General features: G+C 34.3%; 1 protein-coding gene across 12 annotated transcripts in view; it reads right to left on the minus strand.

Moving 5' to 3' along the window:
* The window catches only part of Pi3K68D (phosphatidylinositol-4-phosphate 3-kinase catalytic subunit Pi3K68D), a 987,208-nt gene that overhangs the window by 802,748 nt on the left and 162,947 nt on the right, over positions 1-21,513 (minus strand). For all 12 annotated transcript variants that reach the window (XR_011333110.1, XM_069831124.1, XM_069831122.1 and 9 more), the window contains one exon: positions 9,524-9,632. Coding sequence is in view for 11 of the 12 variants with exons in the window: in XM_069831124.1 (XP_069687225.1) it covers positions 9,524-9,632 (109 nt within the window). In the remaining variant the exon portion in view is untranslated. The remainder of the gene's footprint in view (positions 1-9,523; positions 9,633-21,513) is intronic.

Raw genomic sequence — 21,513 nt, forward strand, 5'->3', positions numbered from 1 at the left:
AGCAAAATACCTACAATAGAGTAAAGAATCTAAATCAATACATTTAAGAGAACGGATATAAAAGTGTTTAGAAAAATAACAGAATTACCGTATATTGTAATTAACACTGCATCAGCAGAGAAACCGCACAGTGTATTGTAAATCTGCTGAAAATTAGAAAATTGTGTAAAAAAATGTATTGAGCGAATTTTGCAGCCTGATAATATCTCGCCCACGTTATGGACATAATTCAATACTGTTAGTAGTCTGATATGAAACGAATACTAGAACAATTTGATAACCAAAGACGATGTACAGTAGTTATAACAACATACAAAGCAAATAAAAACACAAACGCATATTGTAGCAATAGTTCAGATGAAAAGAAAATGATTAGTATGACCTCTTATTCGTAAAAAAAAAAAAAAAAAAAAAAAAAAAAAAAAAAAAAAAAAAAAAAAAACACTGCCAAAGCCCGCCATTGGTTCCTATCCTGTGCAAGATTAATCCAGTCTCTCTCATCATATCCCACCTCCCTCAAATCCATTTTAATAGTATCCTCCCATCTACATCTCGGCCTCCCCAAAGGTCTTTTTCCTTCGGTCTCCCAACTAACACTTTATATGCATTTCTGGATTCGTCCATACATGCTACATGCCCTGCCCATCTCAAACGTCTGGATTTAATGTTCCTAATTATGTCAGGTGAAGAATAATATGCGTGTACGCCAGCTGTGTACATGAAGCAATATATAATGCCTATGTTATGAACACGTTGGATTTAATGTATACGAGAAACGTACAGTTATTATTTATCTGGTTCGATATCACATCATATAATACACTTATAAAATGAAAACATGTAGGCCTAGAAAAGAGGAAACATATTGGGGGAGGGGGTTGTAATTCTTCCCCTTTCGGATAAATTTCAGAACACGGATACCTGCTTTTCCTTCATATTCCAAAATTCCAACCTTGTGCACACAAAATAAATTAATGCCTTTTCGTGAGCATGATGATGCGCATTCGACAAGCACAGAGAAATCTGTTCTTTTTTAAATTTTGAGATAATTGTTGCCAGTGAGGTATCTGTATACTGAAAATTTCCCGATAAAACAATTAGATATACTACATCTAATAATGACAGATTGTATATTGAATGCAAACAACATTATATCAGCCAAGTACCAAAATATCATCTATGTGTGTTGAAAAATGTGGATAAAATAGGCTTCTGTATGCTACAATTTAGCGATACATCAAAGTCTTATTGTAACATAACCTCACATTACAATGAGAAAGGAATTCGCAGATGGCATGACGTAAAGTCACAGTCTAGTATATACAGTCACGAAGCTTGAGTTGTGACGGTGCTAGGAACAATAGTGTTTTTTTTTTTTTTTTTTTTTTTTTTTTTTTTTTTTTTTTTTTTTTTTTTTATATATATATATATATATAGGTTGACTGACTTTCATTTTACATTTCTACGATTTGGAAACTGGAGTGACATAATAAGTTGTATTATTCACGATTTTTCTCCACCACCTTTTTTTCTCCCTCCCTCTTCCCAGAAAACTAACTTTTCTATCATTGGTTTCATAGACCAGGTTTCCCTCTCCCTTCCTACTGCTGCGGATAATTTGAAATTACGTAATTTTAACTGTGTTTCCTCTGTCACAAGCACTTCGAATTAACGAGTTTTTGCTGTATTTAAACAATGTTAACAAAATCGACCAGAATATGTAAAAATAAAATAGACAACAATGTGTATGTCTCTATCAATCACACTGAAGAGAAAATGACGTAATAACAAGGTGGATTATTATACTTAGCTGTAACAGTGAAATAATACCCTGTGACAATTTAAGTATTCATTTCTACATTGTGATCAAAACAACATTTATCATATTCATATAATATAAATGCATAGTAGGGTGCTGCTGAAATGAATGTTTTGCTTTTAATGGTCTCACCACCTTTTTTGTTCATTTTTGTGCAAAACTAATTATCCCAAAGTTTCCTTGCAATATCTCAAAATTTATTGGTAGATCAAGGCTCTTGCATTTTTCTATATTATAGCTGTTATCTTTTTATTTTTTCAAGTAAAAACGGAATCTCCAGCAAGTAAGGACAGTTTAAAGAAACATTGTGGCATTTGGTTGTTAGGTGGGACTAGTGTATTCATAACTGGAAGAAAGTTACCCTCAAACTGTTAAGTTTTAAGCCTGTTCCCCCCCCCCCCCCCCACTTACACCTCTATGAAAGTGACCTATTGAAGAAAGTGCAATGGACAATGCACGAGGAATTCAAACTTTGTGGGACATAGTACGAACCCCAACTGGAAGAGTATCATGCCATAAATGCAATTGAAGAGTAGCTCTACCAAAGGCAGGAAGTACCAAAAATATTGTTTTTCAGATATTTACTTAAAATGGTTCTATATACCATCGCCAATACCTCAACAAATGTTGTAAGTTCTATCTACATTGTAAGATTGTGTAGTGGCAACAACAAAGGCATCGTGTACTAAGTTCCAGTAGGTTTTACTTAGGTTATAAGTGACATTTGTTGAATGTTATCATGGTGTGCTGTTCATTGTTTATTACCTTGTAAACATGGAAGTTAAACACAAAAGAAAGTGCAGGAAGCTATAGAATATATGAGAAATGAAATCACTAATTCCCAACTTCCTGGTAGTGATAAATGCTGCCTGTTATTGATTTACAAGACCTGTTTGTACTAGCCTTACCCAAAACGACATGTTCTATCTATCGCAATTATCATGCTATAATCTAAGGATTCAGGTATCTCATAACAATAGTGTTTTTGTGTGTATATGGCATGAAGAAGTCAGCAGGCATAGAGGTAAAGAGGTGGCATCTGCCCTTCTTAAAGTTTTAAATACCCATGTTACAAACAAAAAAGGCATTTGGTACTATGGAGCGATAACTGTCTGGGACAGAACAAGAATAGGATGGTAATATATGTTTTGATGTTCCTTGTTCTTCATGGGGTTTTCGACACAATAGGTTATAATTTTCTTGTCAGTGGTCACAGCGTTATGGCTTGCAACAGAGACTTTGCCCTCGTAAAAAAAAAAAAGCCTGATGAAGACAATGGTTCCAAATGACTTGCACAATGTGGTAACCTTCGCAAAATATGATTTCTTTCGAAGTTGTTGACATGGCAGTTCATGGATTTTGGGATATAAAAGAAGCTGCCGATGCATCTCTCAACACCAATAACAAGGCTGTAAGAATAAAGGTTGAATGTGCAAATCCAACTGCTCTTCTGTTAAATGAAATTTTCTCTGATAATATGGGGGCATGGAAAAAAGTAAACATCTTAAAAATAGGGAAAACCATCAAGGATCTAACATCTGCAACAATAAAACTGTTATACCCTGAAAACAAGATATCAGTAAACAAAAGAAATTCTTTATTATCCATGATACCTTATTTGGAAAATCCTGAGAATAAGGCTTTCTAAAGAGAACTTCTATGTCTCAATGAGGAAAACTTAGTCACGTAACAGCTCATTCCCACCCATAATTAGCACTTATGACCTATTAATTGTGTGGCGCTTAAACCTAAATTGGTGTTATCACTTATAACCTTTCAAAGGCACATTATTTGGTACTGATGTTTTTTTTTTTTTTTTTTTTTTCCAGTTAAATATACTATTACAAAAGACGTTGCTTGAATTACAGTATTATTGATGTGAATGGACTGGATAGTATTCCCAGTAATAAGGATTTGTCATATTATTTTATTTCTGTTCAGAATAAAAAATTATGCATTGCAAAAGATTTTATTTACTTTCCTTAAAAAAAAAGCGCGCGCGCGCACACACACACGCACGCACACACGCACGCGCGCACACACACACACACACACACACACATACACACACACACACACACACACACACACACGGTGATTCACGAGGAAAGGTAAAAAATTTAGGATGTGAATTCTGAAGTCATTCTGAGTCAAAAAGTTCATATGAATATAGGTCCGTTTTCGAATGGTTAAGGAGATATGGCTCTTTGATGTCACAAAAACTTCTCAAATTCCGTTGTACTAACTTGCATGTAGAGACAGATAAAAGCCAGATAACGGACAAATTTACATTTTATATTCACGTATGCATACATTCTTAATATTCTAGATGTCAAGGTCGATGTTTTCGCACATTTTCAAAGGTACCTCCTTCTGCTTCAGTGCACTGTTGTGCTAGGGCGTGAATCGCGCTCATCGCTCGGGAGAGTTGCACGTATGTAACTGTTCTTTATGCCACATCCAAAATACAGTCGATTAGTGCCTCTCTCATTTCCCCCTTCCTTTGCTATGCCAAATCTTTCATCCAACCCCATAGACAGTAAGTACTCTTTGATATGGACTCTTCTGTTCAGAAATCGTCGTTCATATTCAGCAATGGCACGCAAGGAACTTCCATCGCACAAACCATAAACATACACAATATCGGCGTATTTTGCAGTCGAAAATTTCTAAGGCATCTTGAAAAACACAACTTAACACTTCCAATAACTGTACCTGTATAACTACTGTTAGCGTCGATGAGATTGGTGATAGCGAGATGGTATTTGGCGAGATGAGGCCGAGGATTCGCCATAGATTACCTGGCATTCACCTTACGGTTAGGGAAAACCTCGGAAAAAGCCCAACCAGGTAATCAGCCCAAGCGGGGATCGAACCTACGCCCGAGTGCAACTTCAGACCGGTAGGCAAGCGCCTTAACCGACTGAGCCACGCCAGTGGCTATTGTACTGTAGGTAGCTGACTGGACTGCTGTGAATTGATGATAGTGTAGGCTATTTGTGTTATCTGCAGGTTCTGTGTCATTACATCAGACAAGGGCAGTCGATTGGACATTTGTAATGCCCCACCACCCAGTTTGTTTCTCTTATCTACATCACTCACAATGCATATTCCAATGTTACGTCATTCATTGCAAACTTGACCTTGCCTCACGTCTCTTCTCACGTCAGCAGCATATGGTAACATCTGATTCACATTGGGGTGAGATGTTTTACCAAAAAAATGCATCTAACTCCGCCATCGTTTGAAAACGGACCTATGTTCATATGAACTTTTTCACTCAAAATGGCCTAAAATATCGTATCCTAAATTTTTTACCTTTTATAATTTTGGCACTTAGTGCCTTTGGTACAGCTACTCTTCAATTAACGACTTGCATTCTAAGTGAACATGCCTGTAAAAGAATACCTTCTTTAAGGAATGAGGCTATGTAACTTCCTGATGCTTCGAAGTTTCCAAATGAGCCTGGAATACAGGGTCCAGCAGAAACAATAAAGATATTTCAATAGATTATATTTTCAAATTACGCGGGGCTATTGTTTGGTATGTGTGGCAGCTTAGTAATGTTAACCTTGGAGATAAGTTTAGGCATCTGCTTCTTTCTCTCAGACTGATTAGTCAGCCATAGCCATGGAGTGTTGGACAATACAGGAGTGCATTTGTGCTGTTGAGTGGTTCATTAGAACAGGTTCCATAATAGAGACACAATGAGGATTTCGACGATAACTGAATCGACGTGACTCTCCTTCTGATGTTGCTATCAGAAGATGGTTCAGTCAGTGGCATCAGAAGGGCAGTGTGGAAAACAAATCCCCCCCCTGGTCGAGCACAATTGGTGCGTATGCTAGATTGCTAGGAAACATCGCGTGGGTGAGGGAATTTGTATTGAGGAGTGCGAAGATATCAGCAAAGAAGCATGGCAATGCATTGCAAATGTCGGACAGAAGGCATTTTACACCAAGACTTAAAATTCCACCCTTATAATATGCAAGTTGCACAACGTCTTTCAGATGGAGATAAGGCGTTCCACTTGGCATTCTGCCAAAATTTTACGCGATTAATGAATCAGAATCCAACACTGATAAATAATCTTCTCATAAGTGATGGGGCACACTTCCATCTAAGTGGCACTGTAAATACGCAGAATATGCGGTACTGGTCAGCTGAGAACCCATATATCTTGTATCAGCGTCCTCTTCATGACCCTAAAGTGACAGTGTGGTGTGCTGTGTTGTCTTTCACAATAATCGGGCCGTATTTCTTCGAGGATGAAGATGGTGAAGTTGTTACCGTAAATTCTCAATGATACAGGCATATGCTACAAACTTTCTTTGTGCCAGAGCTTCATGAGCATGAAAATCTATGATTCCAGCAGGATAGGGCAACCGCTCATACTGCATGAATAAGCATGGCAGCTCTGCGCAATTTGTTCCCAGGGAGCGTAATTTCTCGCTTTGGAGACGTGCCATGGCCAGCTCGGTCCCGAGACCTAACAGCTCCTGACTTTTTCTTGTGGGGTTACCTGAAGGATACAGTCTTCAATACCAGGCCTCAAAACTTGGAACAATTAAAGAAGAGAATCTGCGAGGCAATAAGAGAGGTTCAACCAGAGACACTGCGAAGTGTCATGAATAACTTTCGAAGCCGCATACAACAGTGTGTTGAAAGTGATGATGGCCATTTAAATGATGTTCTGTTCAAAAAGTGAATTGTGCATATGAAATTCCAAGATTTGTAGTTTAAGTAGGTACCACTACAGTTTTCATATGTATTAGGGTTTAAAATATATATAACTTTAAAATACCTTTATTGTTGCTGCCAGACCCTGTATAACAAGAAATGTAGTATTCCAATTAATACAGGATTGAAATCAGGCTGAAAGAGTTCATTTCATGTTATTTTGACACCACACCAGGCAAGAGAGGTTTGAAAGGTGTAGTCTATATTTTGCTGGAGCACAAACTGGAAATAAGCTTTGTGAGTTTGGTGTGAGATCTATTTCAAGAAAGATTACTAAGATTTCTAAACAGAATATATCTGACTGCCACTTCACCGGAAGAATGGAAAAATAGTGTAATTATTCCCATATATAAAACAGGAGATAAACAGAATGTTGAAAACTATAGAGGGATTAGTATCCTCAACACATGTTATAAGATATTTAGTAGGATTTTAAATGAAAAATTAAAAAAACATGCTGAAACTTTCCTTCTGGAGTGTCAAAATGGCTTTAGAAAAGGAAGATCATGTGTAGATCCATTATTTAGTATCAAACTATTGTTGCAAAAAAGAAGAGAATTTAATTTAGAAACCCATATAGCTTTTATTGATTTTGTGAAAGCTTTTGATAAAGTCCGAAGAGACCTTTTATTCGACATATTACAAGAAAAAAATATTCCAAATTTGCTATTCCAAAATATAATAGAAATCTACACGGACAGCAAAATAAGTGTCAAAATAAATAACTGTATATCCGAAAGAAAATTAGTTAATAATGGAGTTCGACAAGGTTGTCCACTATCACCAACTTTATTTAATATTTATATAAATGAAATTATTTTAAAATGGAACCAAATCTACACATCAGGAATCAAAATAACCAGTGCTCTAACATTAAATACCTTACTCTATGCCGATGATCAAGTCATAATTTCCAATTCAGAGGATAATTTACAAAGAGGATTGTATACATTAAATGAAATATTAAAAGATTTTGGGATGGAAATTTCAGCACAAAAATCAAAAGTAATGGCATTTTTAGGACAAGACCCAGTGAGAAGTAAGATAATACACAATAACCAATGCCTCGAACAAGTGCAAAATTTCAATTATCTGGGTTGTGAAATATCTTATCAAAATGAAAAAGATGTGAACAAGAAAATTACCAAATTTACACAAATTCTAGGAATAATAAACAATACATTAAAAGCTAAATTAGTACAAAAATCTACAAGAATAAAAATATATAATACACTAGCATTACCCACCCTTCTATACGGAAGCGAGATTTGGACATTAAAGAAAAAAGACATGAACAGAATCAAAGCAACGGAAATGAAATTTTTCAGGAGAACAGCAGGATATACTCTTTTAGACCGAAAAAGGAATGAAGAAATTTTAGAACAATTAGAAGCAGAGTCAGTAGAAGAAAAAATCACCAGATACAAATTCAATTGGCTAGATCATGTAAGAAGAATGGAAAATTCAAGAATCCCAAAAATTATGATGCAATATAAACCTAGAGGACATCGTCGACCAGGAAGACCGTTAAGAAGACTGCTAGATGGGGCCGAAACAGGTCTACAGAGGCCTAATTCGTGAAGGATGATGATGATGATGATGAGTTTGGTATGTGTTTTCTAGTACATGATTGGGTTAATCATTCAGCTCTTTCAGAGATTTGTTAATTCTTAGAGTAAGTTTGATGAAGATGTATATGAGTCAGATATGGATGATGAAGCTATTTCTAGTCGATTATAACCAATTAAAAGGGAAAACTACAAAGAACTGTTGTAACTCTCACGGCACTTTCTTAGAAGAAAACCTTCACCAGAGGCATGTTATTTCATCCAGGTGCTTTACACAAAGCTAGGTGGATGGCAAAATTGATATACTGCTTGAAGATATACTTATTTCGATCACAGTTTCACACAACAGTGTAAGAACTATTCTGTATTCATGAGCTCAACCTGTTTATGGTATAACTGTATGTAAAATCATGCTTTAAAGCACCATCTGTTGCACTTGGTCCAAGGATAGATCTTGAATTGTTACAGAATCTTATAAAGCATAAAACCACAAATTCATCTATACGAAATGCTGAGCTCAAAAGTTTCTCAGGATATTCGTAGTATTTGAGTGAAAACTAATTGTTATTTCATTCTTCGATACAGATGTGCCTTTAGATATGTAAGTGGCCATGCTATCATTAGACAAACCAGAAGAGGACCACTTTCCACAAAGAATTATGATTAGTGAACAAAATATTGAAGTAGGTAAAGAAACTACCAGATTTTGATTCAAAGAATACTAAGAAGCTGTTTGTGGCTTTGAATATTTTCGACGAATTTCTTAAAACAGATCCCAGGATGTGGGAGAAAAATGAGGACTTCATTCTAGCCAAACAAAGGGCTGGCAATCTCCAAGCTGTTAATGATTCAACAGAATATGGTATTTCGCTGATACAGTCTTTCAACTCTATGCTAACCAATTAAGAAAAAACAGTAGTAGTACCTTCTGAAAATAGTGGAAAAGTATTGCCAATGATACCCAAATCTGAATAAACTGACAATGTGCAGTGATGCAGTAAAAATGTATGTATATATTTGTAATATGAAATACTGGTGTATATTTTCATTGTGATTGTAATAAAAATGTTCAACTGTATTGAGTGACTCCTAATAAATGGCCAATTGTCTTCAAATTTTGTATTTAATGTTTAATTAATAAAATGAACAAATCGAGGGGTGAGACATTGACTTTTCAAAATTTTAATTTTGAGCGGCATCCTAATGCACAGTAACTAACAAAGTAATTCTGAAACAAGTCTGTAACTAATACATAAAAAATAAATTACAAAATCTCAGATATATTCTATAATAAGTTTTTAAGAATGAAAAAGAAAAAAAAAGATTACATGTCAGTTCAAATTAACTCCAATGTTCGTTCAAAATGGTTAGAATTATGAATTATCATAAAAATTACCACGAAGTTTCTTCACCATGAAATGGAATGCCTGAAGCTCAGAGTCATGGAGTGCTGCTCTTCGTTTCACTACTCTGACGTTCTCATATAAACGGCTACTCACTCTATGCTGGAAAAATACAATGTAACATTTTTAAAGTAAAAATCTACACACATATGTTCTGTTGTATATGCTGTACTTGGAAATAAAATGTATACAATATATGAAATCTATCTCTAATAATTGAATCTAAAGTAAATTCCAAATTTCTTTATTTATGGATTCAGCTACATTAGGCATTGCAGCTCAAAAGAGCAGAAGATCATGCTCAGTGCAGTTTACTTTAGTTATATAAAATATTTTACAAAATTGGAGAGTGTTCATTCAGTACAACAGCATTAATATGGAGTAAAATAAGGACAGGATGTAATAATACCTTATATACAAATACAGAAACTACAAAAGTGCATGAGTATTAGATTTAAATTTTAAATTCAATTAGCTTAAGAAAAGAGAAAATAATTAAATAATTAATCTAATTTGTTTCCTAAATCCATGTGTGTCAAGTGTACTTAGTTCAGGGTAAACTCTAATTAAAGCATTATATATTCTGACTCCAAAATTTCTGCTGTTGTGTAGAATTTGGGGGTGTTTACAAAGAAATTGTAGTTCTGTCTCGTACAGTATCCAGGATCAAATTTAAATTTATTTTGTTTTCATGGAAGTAAATCAGCAATGTTTGTTTATAAATTTGTTCTAGATTTGATACATCAAATTCCTGAAAAATTAATTTTGTTGGGTAATCTGAAGGTTTATAGCTCAGATAAATTTTGATAATTCTTTCTTGGAGCAAAATTTAAAGGGTGGAGTGTCAATTTTGCCATTTCTCCCCAACCTAATATACCATTCTGAACTATTGATTGAAACAGAGCTAAGTACACTATATGCAGGACATAAATAGGCAAATAAGAAGGTAAAATAAAAAATTTGTGAATTTTTTACGAAATCTATTACACAGGATGGGGTGAAGGATTTTTCAGGATGCAAAACTATGAAGCACAAATCCCTCGAAAGGGACTTTAAAGCGATGTGCTACTGAATTTCTAAAACTCACAATATTTTAGCTACACAGTTGAAATGTTTACTGAATATGCATATTAGTATCATAATCACACAATGTAAATTTCAATATTTTCTCATCAACACTTTAAAAAAAAATTAAACTTACTTTGTCTTATTTATTTATTTTTTTAATTTCCTCAATGAAATCCTATTTCTAAAACAATTATTATTTTTTATAACCCTAATTTTTTGTTAAAGGTGCAATGGAGTATTAGTAATGCCCTACTATAATTTGTTTATTTGTAACAATATATAATTTCTTCAATGTTCAAACATTAATAAAATAATAATATTGTTTTACATAAAAATCTCTAGCAATAAAACTATACTGAATACAAACATGTCACAACAAAGATATTAATGAATAAGTATGCCAAGTTTCATCACTCTAGTTTAACCACCTGCAACAATGCTGAGTTTAATTTTTCTTCCAAGTGGTAATTCGAGTGATAATGAACACCTGCAACAATGCTTAGTTTACTCTTCTCATTTGGTAATAAACAGAATGCTTTAGAATCGTCAGAATATATTGGTCAGTTTCAGTCATCAATGTCTTCTCAGTCATTGTTTTAGACTCAGTCTTCTCTTTCCTTCATGAATTGAACATTGAGACGAGAGAGAGTAGACAGAGGGAAGGCAGAGGGCAGAGAAGGCACAAAGTGGACTGAGTAGGCCTACAGAGTGGACTGAGAGGATAGAGAGATGACTGAGAGTGAACTGGGGAAACTGCGAGTCAGAGAGAGAGAGAGAGCGCAGGCGCGTCTCTCCCTCTCCCTCCCCTACCCCCCCTCTCTCTCTCATCTGCGTCTTCTCAGTTCACTCTTTTTCTCTCCAGCCCACTCCATTCTCTCAGTTTTCTTTGTATCACTCTCCGTCCTTTCAATCCTCACAATGTACTCTCAATTCACTCTCTGTAATCTCTGACCACTCTCTGTCCTCTCAGTCCATTCTCGGTTGTCTCATTCCATTTTCTTTTCTCTCAATCCACCCTCTCTCCTCTTTCTGTCCTCTCCTTCTATTCTCTGCCCCTTCTCTGTCCTCTCAGTCCACTCTCTGTTCCCTGAATATACTCACCATTCTCTGTGTCCACTCTCTTTTCTCTCAGTTCACTCTCTGTTCTCTTAGGTCATTCCCTATCCTCTCAGTCCACTTCCTATCCCCTCAGGCTACACACCATTCTCTGAGGCCTCTCTCTGTCGTCTCAGTACACTCTGTCCCTTCATTCCATTCTCTGCCCCTCAGTCTACTCTCTGTACTCTCAATTCACTCTCTGTACTTTCAGTCCACTTTCTGTCCTCTCAGTCCATTTCCTTTCCTCTCAGTTTACCCCCCCCCCTCTCTCTCTGTCCTCTCAGTCTACTCTCTATCCCCTCTGTCCACTCTCTGGTCTCTCAGTCTACTCACCATCCTCTCGTCACTCAGTTCAGTCTCTGTTCCCTCTGTTCTCTTAGCTTACTTCCTATCCCTTAGTGCTACCCTCCCAGGCTCCTCTCTGTCCTCTCAGTTCACGGTTTGTCCTTTCAGTCCATTCTCTGTATTTTCAGTTCACTCTATGTACTTTCAGTTCACTCTCTGTACTCTCAGATCATTCTCTGTCCTCTCTGTACTCTAATTCCAGTCTCTGTTCTCTCAGTCCTTACAAAAGTTTCTACAGCTCTAGGACATTTGTCACAGCGTTATATCAACATGCCCACAACACCTAAAGAAAGGCAAGGGTTAAGCATGGATTTCATATGATTTCATGCTTTCCTAACTGTATAAGTGCAATTGACTGTACACATGTGAAAATACAATTACCAGGTGGAGGAGATGCAAAAATCTTCAGAAATCACAAGGAATTTTTTTCAATTAATGTGCAAACTGTGTCTGATTCTCCTTGTTGATTCGAGACATTGTGGCTAGATGGCCAGGCTCATCTCATTACTCACATATTTTTAATTCTTCAAGAATTAAGAGGCGATTTGAAGATGGAGAATTTGGTGCAGCTATTCTAGTTGGAGATAGTGGATATGCTGTACAAAATTATCTCATTACACCACTGACAATTACACATACGCCAGAGGAACAACTTTTTCAGGAGGCCATTACAAGGACTAGAAATCCAGTAGAGAGGAGTTATGGGGTATATATAAGTGTAGTTGTGGCAACAGCTATTTTACACAATATAGCTTGCAATGAGAATGAAAATATACCTCCTGTTACTGATGACCAGTTGGATGCCATTAACGTTGTGCATAACTTCCCTCAAGCAGCTAACAACCACCCAAATGTAGCAGAAAATAATGTCAGGCGAAACCACCTTATCCATCAGTACTTCAGACTATATAGATGGGGATATAAATATTAATCAATTTATTTTACTAGTTCTTATATTTGTAATATCTATAATATTTTTAATTATCAGACCTAATATAATTAGGTTGGTGAATCAGTGAAGGAAGAGATTAAATTAACATAAAGTAAGTTTCATTCACTGCAGTACATGTAACATTGTTTATTATTCACGTTAAACTTGCATATTTTCAAAAGTATATTACAACTTTACTTCACTGGAAATTAAGCATTACCAGCACCTTATCCATCAGTACTTTCATGATTAAAATTTGTTGGTGAATCAGTGAAACAAAGGGATGAAATTAAGATAAAGTAAATTTCATACACTGTAGTACATGTAACATTGTTTATTATTCATGTTAAACTTGGATATTTTCAAAAGTATATATTATAACTAGAGATAGGATTTATATGTAGCATGAGTTAAGAATGATGCCGAGTATAGTTGAGTCGATGTGATGCTGGTTAAGAAGGTTTTAAGCCTGGTTGACAAGACTCGAAATGTAAGAAAAGTCACAAGGATTAGACAATGCAGCTTTTAACCTCCCCCTCTCTGTTTTGTAAGTGGTGGTTAAGAGGATTAAAGACCCTTAGCGCTAACTAATGGAAGTACTGAATGACAAGAATGGCAAGTATGAGGAGTGGGGGGCATGGCTTACATGTTTATAAACTATACAGACTAAAAATATTAGCTATTACTACATACGAATCCTAGCTCTAATTATAACTTTACTTCACTGAAAATTAAGCAGTACAAGTAACTTACACCATAATTATTAAGCTTAAAATTGTTATTTTTTTTAAACATGACATATTATCTTGTGTGGTGTAGCTTTAGATGCAACACAACCTTCATAATATAGAATACTAATGATGACATAACTTAAATGTAACTGTGTTGTATAAAATATTACTACCGATACACAAATATTTTAACACATTATAGTGTAGTCAAAATTTATGTAAAAATCCCACTTTATTTTAATTACGCAGTGATGTTACAAGTTGAAATATATCTTCATCTGTACCAAAATTATATTAATGTCGGATTTCAATGACAGAAAGTAACTAATTACTTGAAATATGCAATGTGTTTATTTTCTAACATATTATAAGAAATTAGCTGGAGGGAATATACTGTATATTTCATATTATGTTCATGTCTTAAAATAATTAGGCCTAGGTCTACTGTTTTTTCCTTATGTATTATTACTATATTATAAATAAGCCATACAGTATATAAATTATGTGATAAGTGATAACATGCAATAAATTTCGTTTTTCAATTGGAATTAAGTTAAACTACCTACTGATTAACTTGTTATTCAATTATTTAAGAAGCTACATAAATTTAAATATCTTCTGTTTTAAGTAGCATGATAACCTGATGTGATATGTTGATTATGGTATTATTAATATGGTATTAATATAAACCGAATGACATTATGAAAATCTATATATATATATATATAATTTGAATTGGTAATGGAAATTACGGGAAAATGGCTGAATGGATTTTAATAAATGGCCCCTCATTTTTGAAGCTTGGAACCCAAAGTTTTTCGGAAAAGTAGTAGTTTTCAGTGAAATGTCAATTTTCCTACATAATTTTCCTATTTTCCAAAATCCATCTGTTGTCAGTTTTGAGAACTACTTTTACTGAATCACGGCCGACTTGATTGAATTTCAGAACAAAACGCACACTACAATAGACAAAAGGCTATTACACGAAGGCCTGCAGGATAGCCGACATAATATGTCTAAATATTATTTAGAGCTCAATTCAATTTGTTATTTAAAACTGATTCTGCAGTGTATGATTTTCTGAGTACAGCTGTGTATTGGATATTCAAATCTACGAAACTTGAGGTGGTTTGATGACATTATTACCATTACAAATTAAATATTATTATAGTTAATATCATGATGCATCTATTTTTCATTAATTGTACATAATATTGATGCTATATTGATGACATGAAAGTGAAACGTTTTGAGGTTAGGTAAGTAAATGTAGAGGATATCTTAATTTAGATCTTCATTTCTATAATTTACTGAGTGGCTGCTATATATAGCTACAAAACTTAAGTAAGATAATAATATTGTTATTAAAATCAAATATTTTTATACTTATTAACCCAGTGGGGTTGGGTCTTTTTCATATACTTAATGGCGGTGTAGTATAGATATTGATATGTGTCATTGCCTTCAGTATTGGCTCGAGAGAGAGCAAAAATTACAGTTCCTAAGAAAAGATCAAATGATATTACTTACTGATAAAATAAGAGGCCTACAAAATTTTGTAGTCTCCAGATCATTTCAGCAAGATCTCTTAGTAGGATAAAATGATTTTACGCTCTACATTTCAAGTTCTACATGCAGCAGCTATATACGAAAATTCTATTGTTCGAAAACTTAGCAAACCTGACATTTTTTTAACTTTTGCCTACAATCCACAATGACCTGAAATAGCTACTGCTATCGTCCTGACATTGATACTTGCGTTTTCGCGTTGAAACTCAAAAACTGAAGTTGAATAGGTTCAAGAAAAAGTATTTGGCCTAAAAAAATCCATTCAGAGGGAGTATGTTTCATTATTATGGAAGCAAATAACTATCAAAAAGACAAGTATTCTTCATTGAAAATAAATTTGAAAAATTTTTATTTGAACGTCTAACGAACTTAGTTTGCAGCAGTATTTGCTGCACAAGCCACTAGTATCAAAATAATATCATAACATATTAGGACCACTACAAACCACTTCAAAACTGAAGTTATCAATACTGCCTTTAAATATATAAGTTATCTAATGTGATTTAACCCATTAGTGCATAAAGTTGAATTATGTATTTAAAAGAATTTTCTTCATAAGAATTTGCTATTTAGCATCAGTTGAGCACATATTAAGCAATAAAACTTTTTTATTCTTGTTTATTCGAGAAATACAGGCCGTCTGAAAAATCGGACACTATGCACACTGATCAGTTACATTGCTGTTTTCTTATTTTAGGTTCTTTATAGTAATAAGAGCCCTATTAACAATCAAAATCACTTATTGCTAGGTATTTATTTTACTTTAGGTAACAATTGTGACGTACTGCTACTAGGGTGAAACGAGTAGGGTGAATACATATTTTACATTTGCAACATATAAATTTGTGTTTGTCCTTGTAGTTACCACATCTCCTCTTTGAAACAGTGGTTCAATTCATGAAACCGCACATGCTTGATATTGATAGGTACACTTTTTCCTTGATGTGTTGGTTGTCTGTAAGTTTTTAGCAGTCCTAATGCCATAAAACATCGAAATTTTAGAAGTACAGTACACCATATTTCACTTTTGCCAGTATTTTGTTTACTACACTACGTCCAAGATATATGTGAATATTGGCTACCATCATTTCTTCTGGATCTGTATGAAATCACATATTGGTCCATTTAATGTACTCCTCCCATTCCTTTGTTGTTCGAAGAAAATAGTATAGGCTGAGAAATTGAAACTTTACATTACTTTTCACTTCACCATCTAGAAATCTAGATGAAATAAACATATACATGTTTTCAAAGTTAGTGGCTGGTGTAATCCAACCCTGTTATCATTTCTTCGAACAATAAGAATATTATCACAGGTTCTGAAGTCATGTGAATTTCTCCTTTGTTCCTTGAATTTTGATTTAGTTCTGAGAGAATAGTTTTCAGTTCTACTTTCCTGTAAAGTTCCAGAAGCGCAAATTCCTTTTTGAGCGAGATGCATAAACAACTTTACAGATGTAAAATGGTTATCAAAAAGCAATTTATGTCCTCTATGCTCAGAATTTCCACCCACATTGATTAGGGAGTGAGATCGGGGCTGTAGGGTGGGTGTTGAAGCACCACCCAGCAGATGTTATGCACTGAGCTGTAAGTGGCCGTGCGATTACCATCTTTCTTACACTTCAACAAATTCCTGTCCGGTCAGCATTTTCACAGTGACAGAGAGGTACAGACAGCTGTCACACACTGGTTCCGATCCCAGGCATCAAATTTCTATGACACAGGGATACAAAAGTTGAACCCACTGTATGACAAATGTCTCAATTCTGGTGGGGAATATGTTGAAAAATAGTTCCAAAGTTTCTGTACCTGTTCCAATAAATCTTTCCATGAAAGAAATTATTTTTCTCTAATCAGCTCCAGAGAAACTTACTTTCTGGACATGCCTCATATTGCAGAAATACCACCACTGTCCTTAGAAACAATCTGTAATTCACGAACACTAAGAAGCATTTTCCTGCCAAAGTTCTTGAAATTGGTTTCGTGTTCTTTCTTCATCTGATTTTTCGCTGTCTGTATGTGTCTCATTCCATCATCTGAGGGTATATCAAAATAATGAGCTGCTCTTATGCAAGTTTATTTTTATTTTCAATTATTTCCAAAATATGGTTCACATTTAGGCTGAAAAGAGTAACAAAAATAGCATAACAGCATTCATATTAGAAATTCCATTGTAAGTGTATCAGGTGCATAGCGTCCGTTTTTTCGGACGTTGACATTTACAATTCGTTAACAGCAAAACTTTTAACAAGAATGAAGATTTTTATGAGCCGCTTCAATAATGGAAGTATTAACAATAGTATAGACTAATATCAAAAAATTACATTGTTATGAAGTATATTAAATTATAAATTTAATTACCTCTTACGCACATCATACTGCTTGGGTGCTATCTGAACAATATGTATTCTCTAACACCGAAAATTAAAACTGAAAAGCAAAAATTACTCAATTCAATATAGTTACTACTTTGAGGAAAAAATATAGCATATTTTCAAAGAAATAGGTCGAACACTATAACCTGTACAACGAAATTCTTTTGTGTCTGATTTTTCGGACACTATGCATTAATGGGTTAATACGTTAGATTAAATTTTTAAATTTAAATAAAAAAGAACATATAGACTTGAACAAAATAAACACCATAACTACTTCAAAATCTTGTGATTTCAGTTAGCTGTTTCTTTTAAGATCCAATTCCCTATTCCTAACATCAAGATCATGAATTCTTCTTTTCATCTCAAGATCAAACTCCTTATTTTTTATTTCAAGTTCTGTAAGCTTCTCTTCACTCTATGTTCTTCTTTCATATAATATGTTATCGGTACTTTAAATTCATGTTCCATCCCTTGGAACTGAATTTTTTTTTTTTTTAATTTATTGAGTATGCCCCAACGAGTATAACTCATATGTAGGGGCTGTACAAGAACACATACATATGTTATACAATGTAATTGAAAAAGTCATGAAACTACAGTCTGTGAAAACAAACAATAACTTACTTACTGGCTTTTAAGGAACCCAGAGGTTCATTGCCGTCCTCACATAAGCCCCCCATTGGTCCCTATCCTGAGCAAAATTAATCCATTCTCTATCATCATATCCCACCTCCCTCAAATCCATTTTAATATTATCTTCCCATCTACGTCTCAGCCTCCCTAAAGGTCTTTTCCCTCCGGCCTCCCAACTAACACTCTATATGCATTTCTGGATTCGCCTATACGTGCTACATGCCCTGCCCATCTCAAACGTCTGGATTTAATGTTCCTAATTATGTCAGGTGAAGAATACAATGCGTGCAGTTCTGTGTTGTGTAACTTTCTCCATTCTCCTGTAACTTCATCCCTCTTATCCCCAAATATTTTCCTAAGCACGTTATTCTCAAACACTCTTAATCTCTGTTCCTCTCTCAAAGTGAGAGTCCAAGTTTCACAACCATAAAGAACAACTGGTAATATAACTGTTTTATAAATTCTAACTTTCAGATTTTTCGACAGCAGACTGGATGATAAAAGTTTCTCAACCGAATAATAACAGGCATTTCCCATATTTATTCTGTGTTTAATTTCCTCCCGAGTATCATTTATATTTGTTACTGTTGCTCCCAGATATTTGAACACAAGAATTTATTAAAGAAAGAAAGCAAAATAAGAACAAATAATAAGATGACATAAAGTTTTGGGCAGAAAGAAGAAAAAGTTTGAAACCATGAAATAAATAAATCAACTGAGAATTAAAATAAATAATCTCCCCAAAAATGTATGTTTAAACAATTCTTAAAACACCGGCAATTTGGTAAAATTCTATATTCTGAAGGAAGTTGGTTAAAAGTTGTTGTTAAAAAATGGTTAAGTCCTTTCGTTTCATAAGTTACTGAGCTATGCTGAGAAAAAAATACATTGTCTTTTTGTCTTGTTAAATAAGTATGTATATCTTTATTAAACTGAAATATAATATTACTATGTATTAAATTGTTAATAACTTTGTACATGAAAATGGCAGCACCTAATTTGATAATTGATTCAACTGGTAGAACGAAAGAAAATTGATATACAGTAGAACCTCTATTATCCGTGGTAATGAAGGGGATAGACTGAACGGTTAATCGAAAAAATCGGATAATCCATACCATAAAAGATTTTCATAAATTAAGTGCATATTACTTTAGCCTACAATTTCGTAATTTTCTTCGTGTTCTTGTGTTTAACATACTATGTAGTGGATCAGGAGTTCACTAGAAGTTCTGTTGTCAATGACGGGCTCTTAATGGCCAAGGGTTGAAGGTTGATGAATGCCTGCGGAAAGATAGGAATAGTATGTCTCATGTTGTAGATTTACATACTTTATGCACTTTATCCTTGTGTTTTTATTAAATCGCATACTCTTTCTCTTTTCCCAAACCTCTCAATTATTTGTAATTTTTTTCAGTAATTAACACAATACGTTTTCTTTTGACAACTGCGGAAGACAGTATGCATAGAAGTTATACAATACGGCCACTCGAATAGTAAGGATAAAGAAAGAATAGTACATGGATTTGTAAAGTTCTTGGGGTAATTTCTTTGAAAGCAGGTAGTGACTATTTTACAAGTAGACTAACTATTTCTGTTGCCGACAGCAAAGCATTCTTATTACATACTGTGACACTTGTAAGGGTAAAGACCTGTAATAACCCTCTGTAGAAAAAACTACGCAGAAACATAACATTCATTTTTTTTTTTCTGCAGGACAAAAGGAAGAAAAAAGAAAAGGAGCTAGAAAAAAAAAGTTGGATAATCCGACAATCGGTTAATAGGGTGATGGATAATCAGGGTTCTACTGTATATTTAACTGGAGTCAAATAATGAAAACCCAATAAACTTCTTAAAGCTCTATTTTGAATAATTTGTAAAGGTCTCAAAGCAGTTTTCTTATTATGTCCCCAAATAAATTACATATACATTAAATGAGAATGGATAAAAGCATAATATACATTCAAGAGACAAGATATAGGCAAAGATCTTTTAAGCCTTTTCAAAATACCAGACATTGGAGCAATTTTCTCACAGACAGCCAAAATATGCTTATCCCATGTTAAATGTTCATCAACAATCAAACCTAAAAATTAACCTGACGCAACTTTTTGTATTACAGAATCATTAAACTTCAATTCTTTCGGAACAATATAATAAAATGAAGGTTTAGTGAAAATCGTATACACTGTTTTTTTTTTCAAATTCAAAGAAAGCCTATTTGCGCTTAACCAGTTTTCAAAAGTAATAATGTCTGCCTCAAACTTTTCAAACAGTTCTTCAATGGAGTCAGTAATATAAAATACACTAGTGTCATTTGCAAAAAGAGTGGCAATTCCATGTAAATGAAGAAATTTTATGTCACTGACATAAATTAGAAAAAGAAGAGGTCCCAAAATTGATCCTTGCGGAACATTGCATGATAATAAGAGCATATCACTTTCCAATTTATTCACTGAGACATATTGATACTGTTCACTTAAATAACTCCGAAACCACTGTAAAACAATACCTCTAATACCAATAGATTCCAGTTTACGCAACAAAATTGAATAATTAACTGTATCAAATCCTTTTCTAAGATCAATAAATAAACCTGCTGGAACTTTATTTTCGTCCAGAGCTTGTTCTATACAAGTAACCATGTTAACAACAGCATTTAAAGTAGATGATTTCTGGAAACCATATTGATGAGAGTAGAAAAATTCTATTCTTGTCATATAATTCTTCTTTTTCTATGGCGCATCGGCCCATTTTCAGGTCATGGCCTCCCCAGTTGCACTCCACCAAACTTGTTGATCCTGTGCTGCAACTCTCCAATTCCGGATTTTGAGGATTTCTAGTGCATCCTGACATACACCATCTTCCCATCTGTTACGTGGTCTTCCCACCGGCCTTCCTCCTCCGAAATCTCCTGAAATTACCTTTTTTGGGACTCGATTTTCTTCCATCCTAATTAGATGACCTGCCCATTTGAGTCTCTTAATCCGAATAACATGCGACAAGGGTAGCTCTCCATACAAGGAGTATAGTTCGTTATTATATCTAATTATCATATAATTATATAGTCTTTTTTCATACATTTTTCGAACATTTTAGAAATAACAGGCAATACTGAAATAGGACAATAGTTTGTAGGATCAGTACAATCACCATTTTTAAAGACTTTAGCTATTTTTAAACCCCTAGGCACAGAATCTAATTGAAATGAGTAATTAATAAATTCAGAA

This window comes from Periplaneta americana, chromosome 7 (genome assembly GCF_040183065.1).
Source record: "Periplaneta americana isolate PAMFEO1 chromosome 7, P.americana_PAMFEO1_priV1, whole genome shotgun sequence".
NCBI classification, from domain to species: Eukaryota; Metazoa; Arthropoda; class Insecta; order Blattodea; family Blattidae; genus Periplaneta; species Periplaneta americana.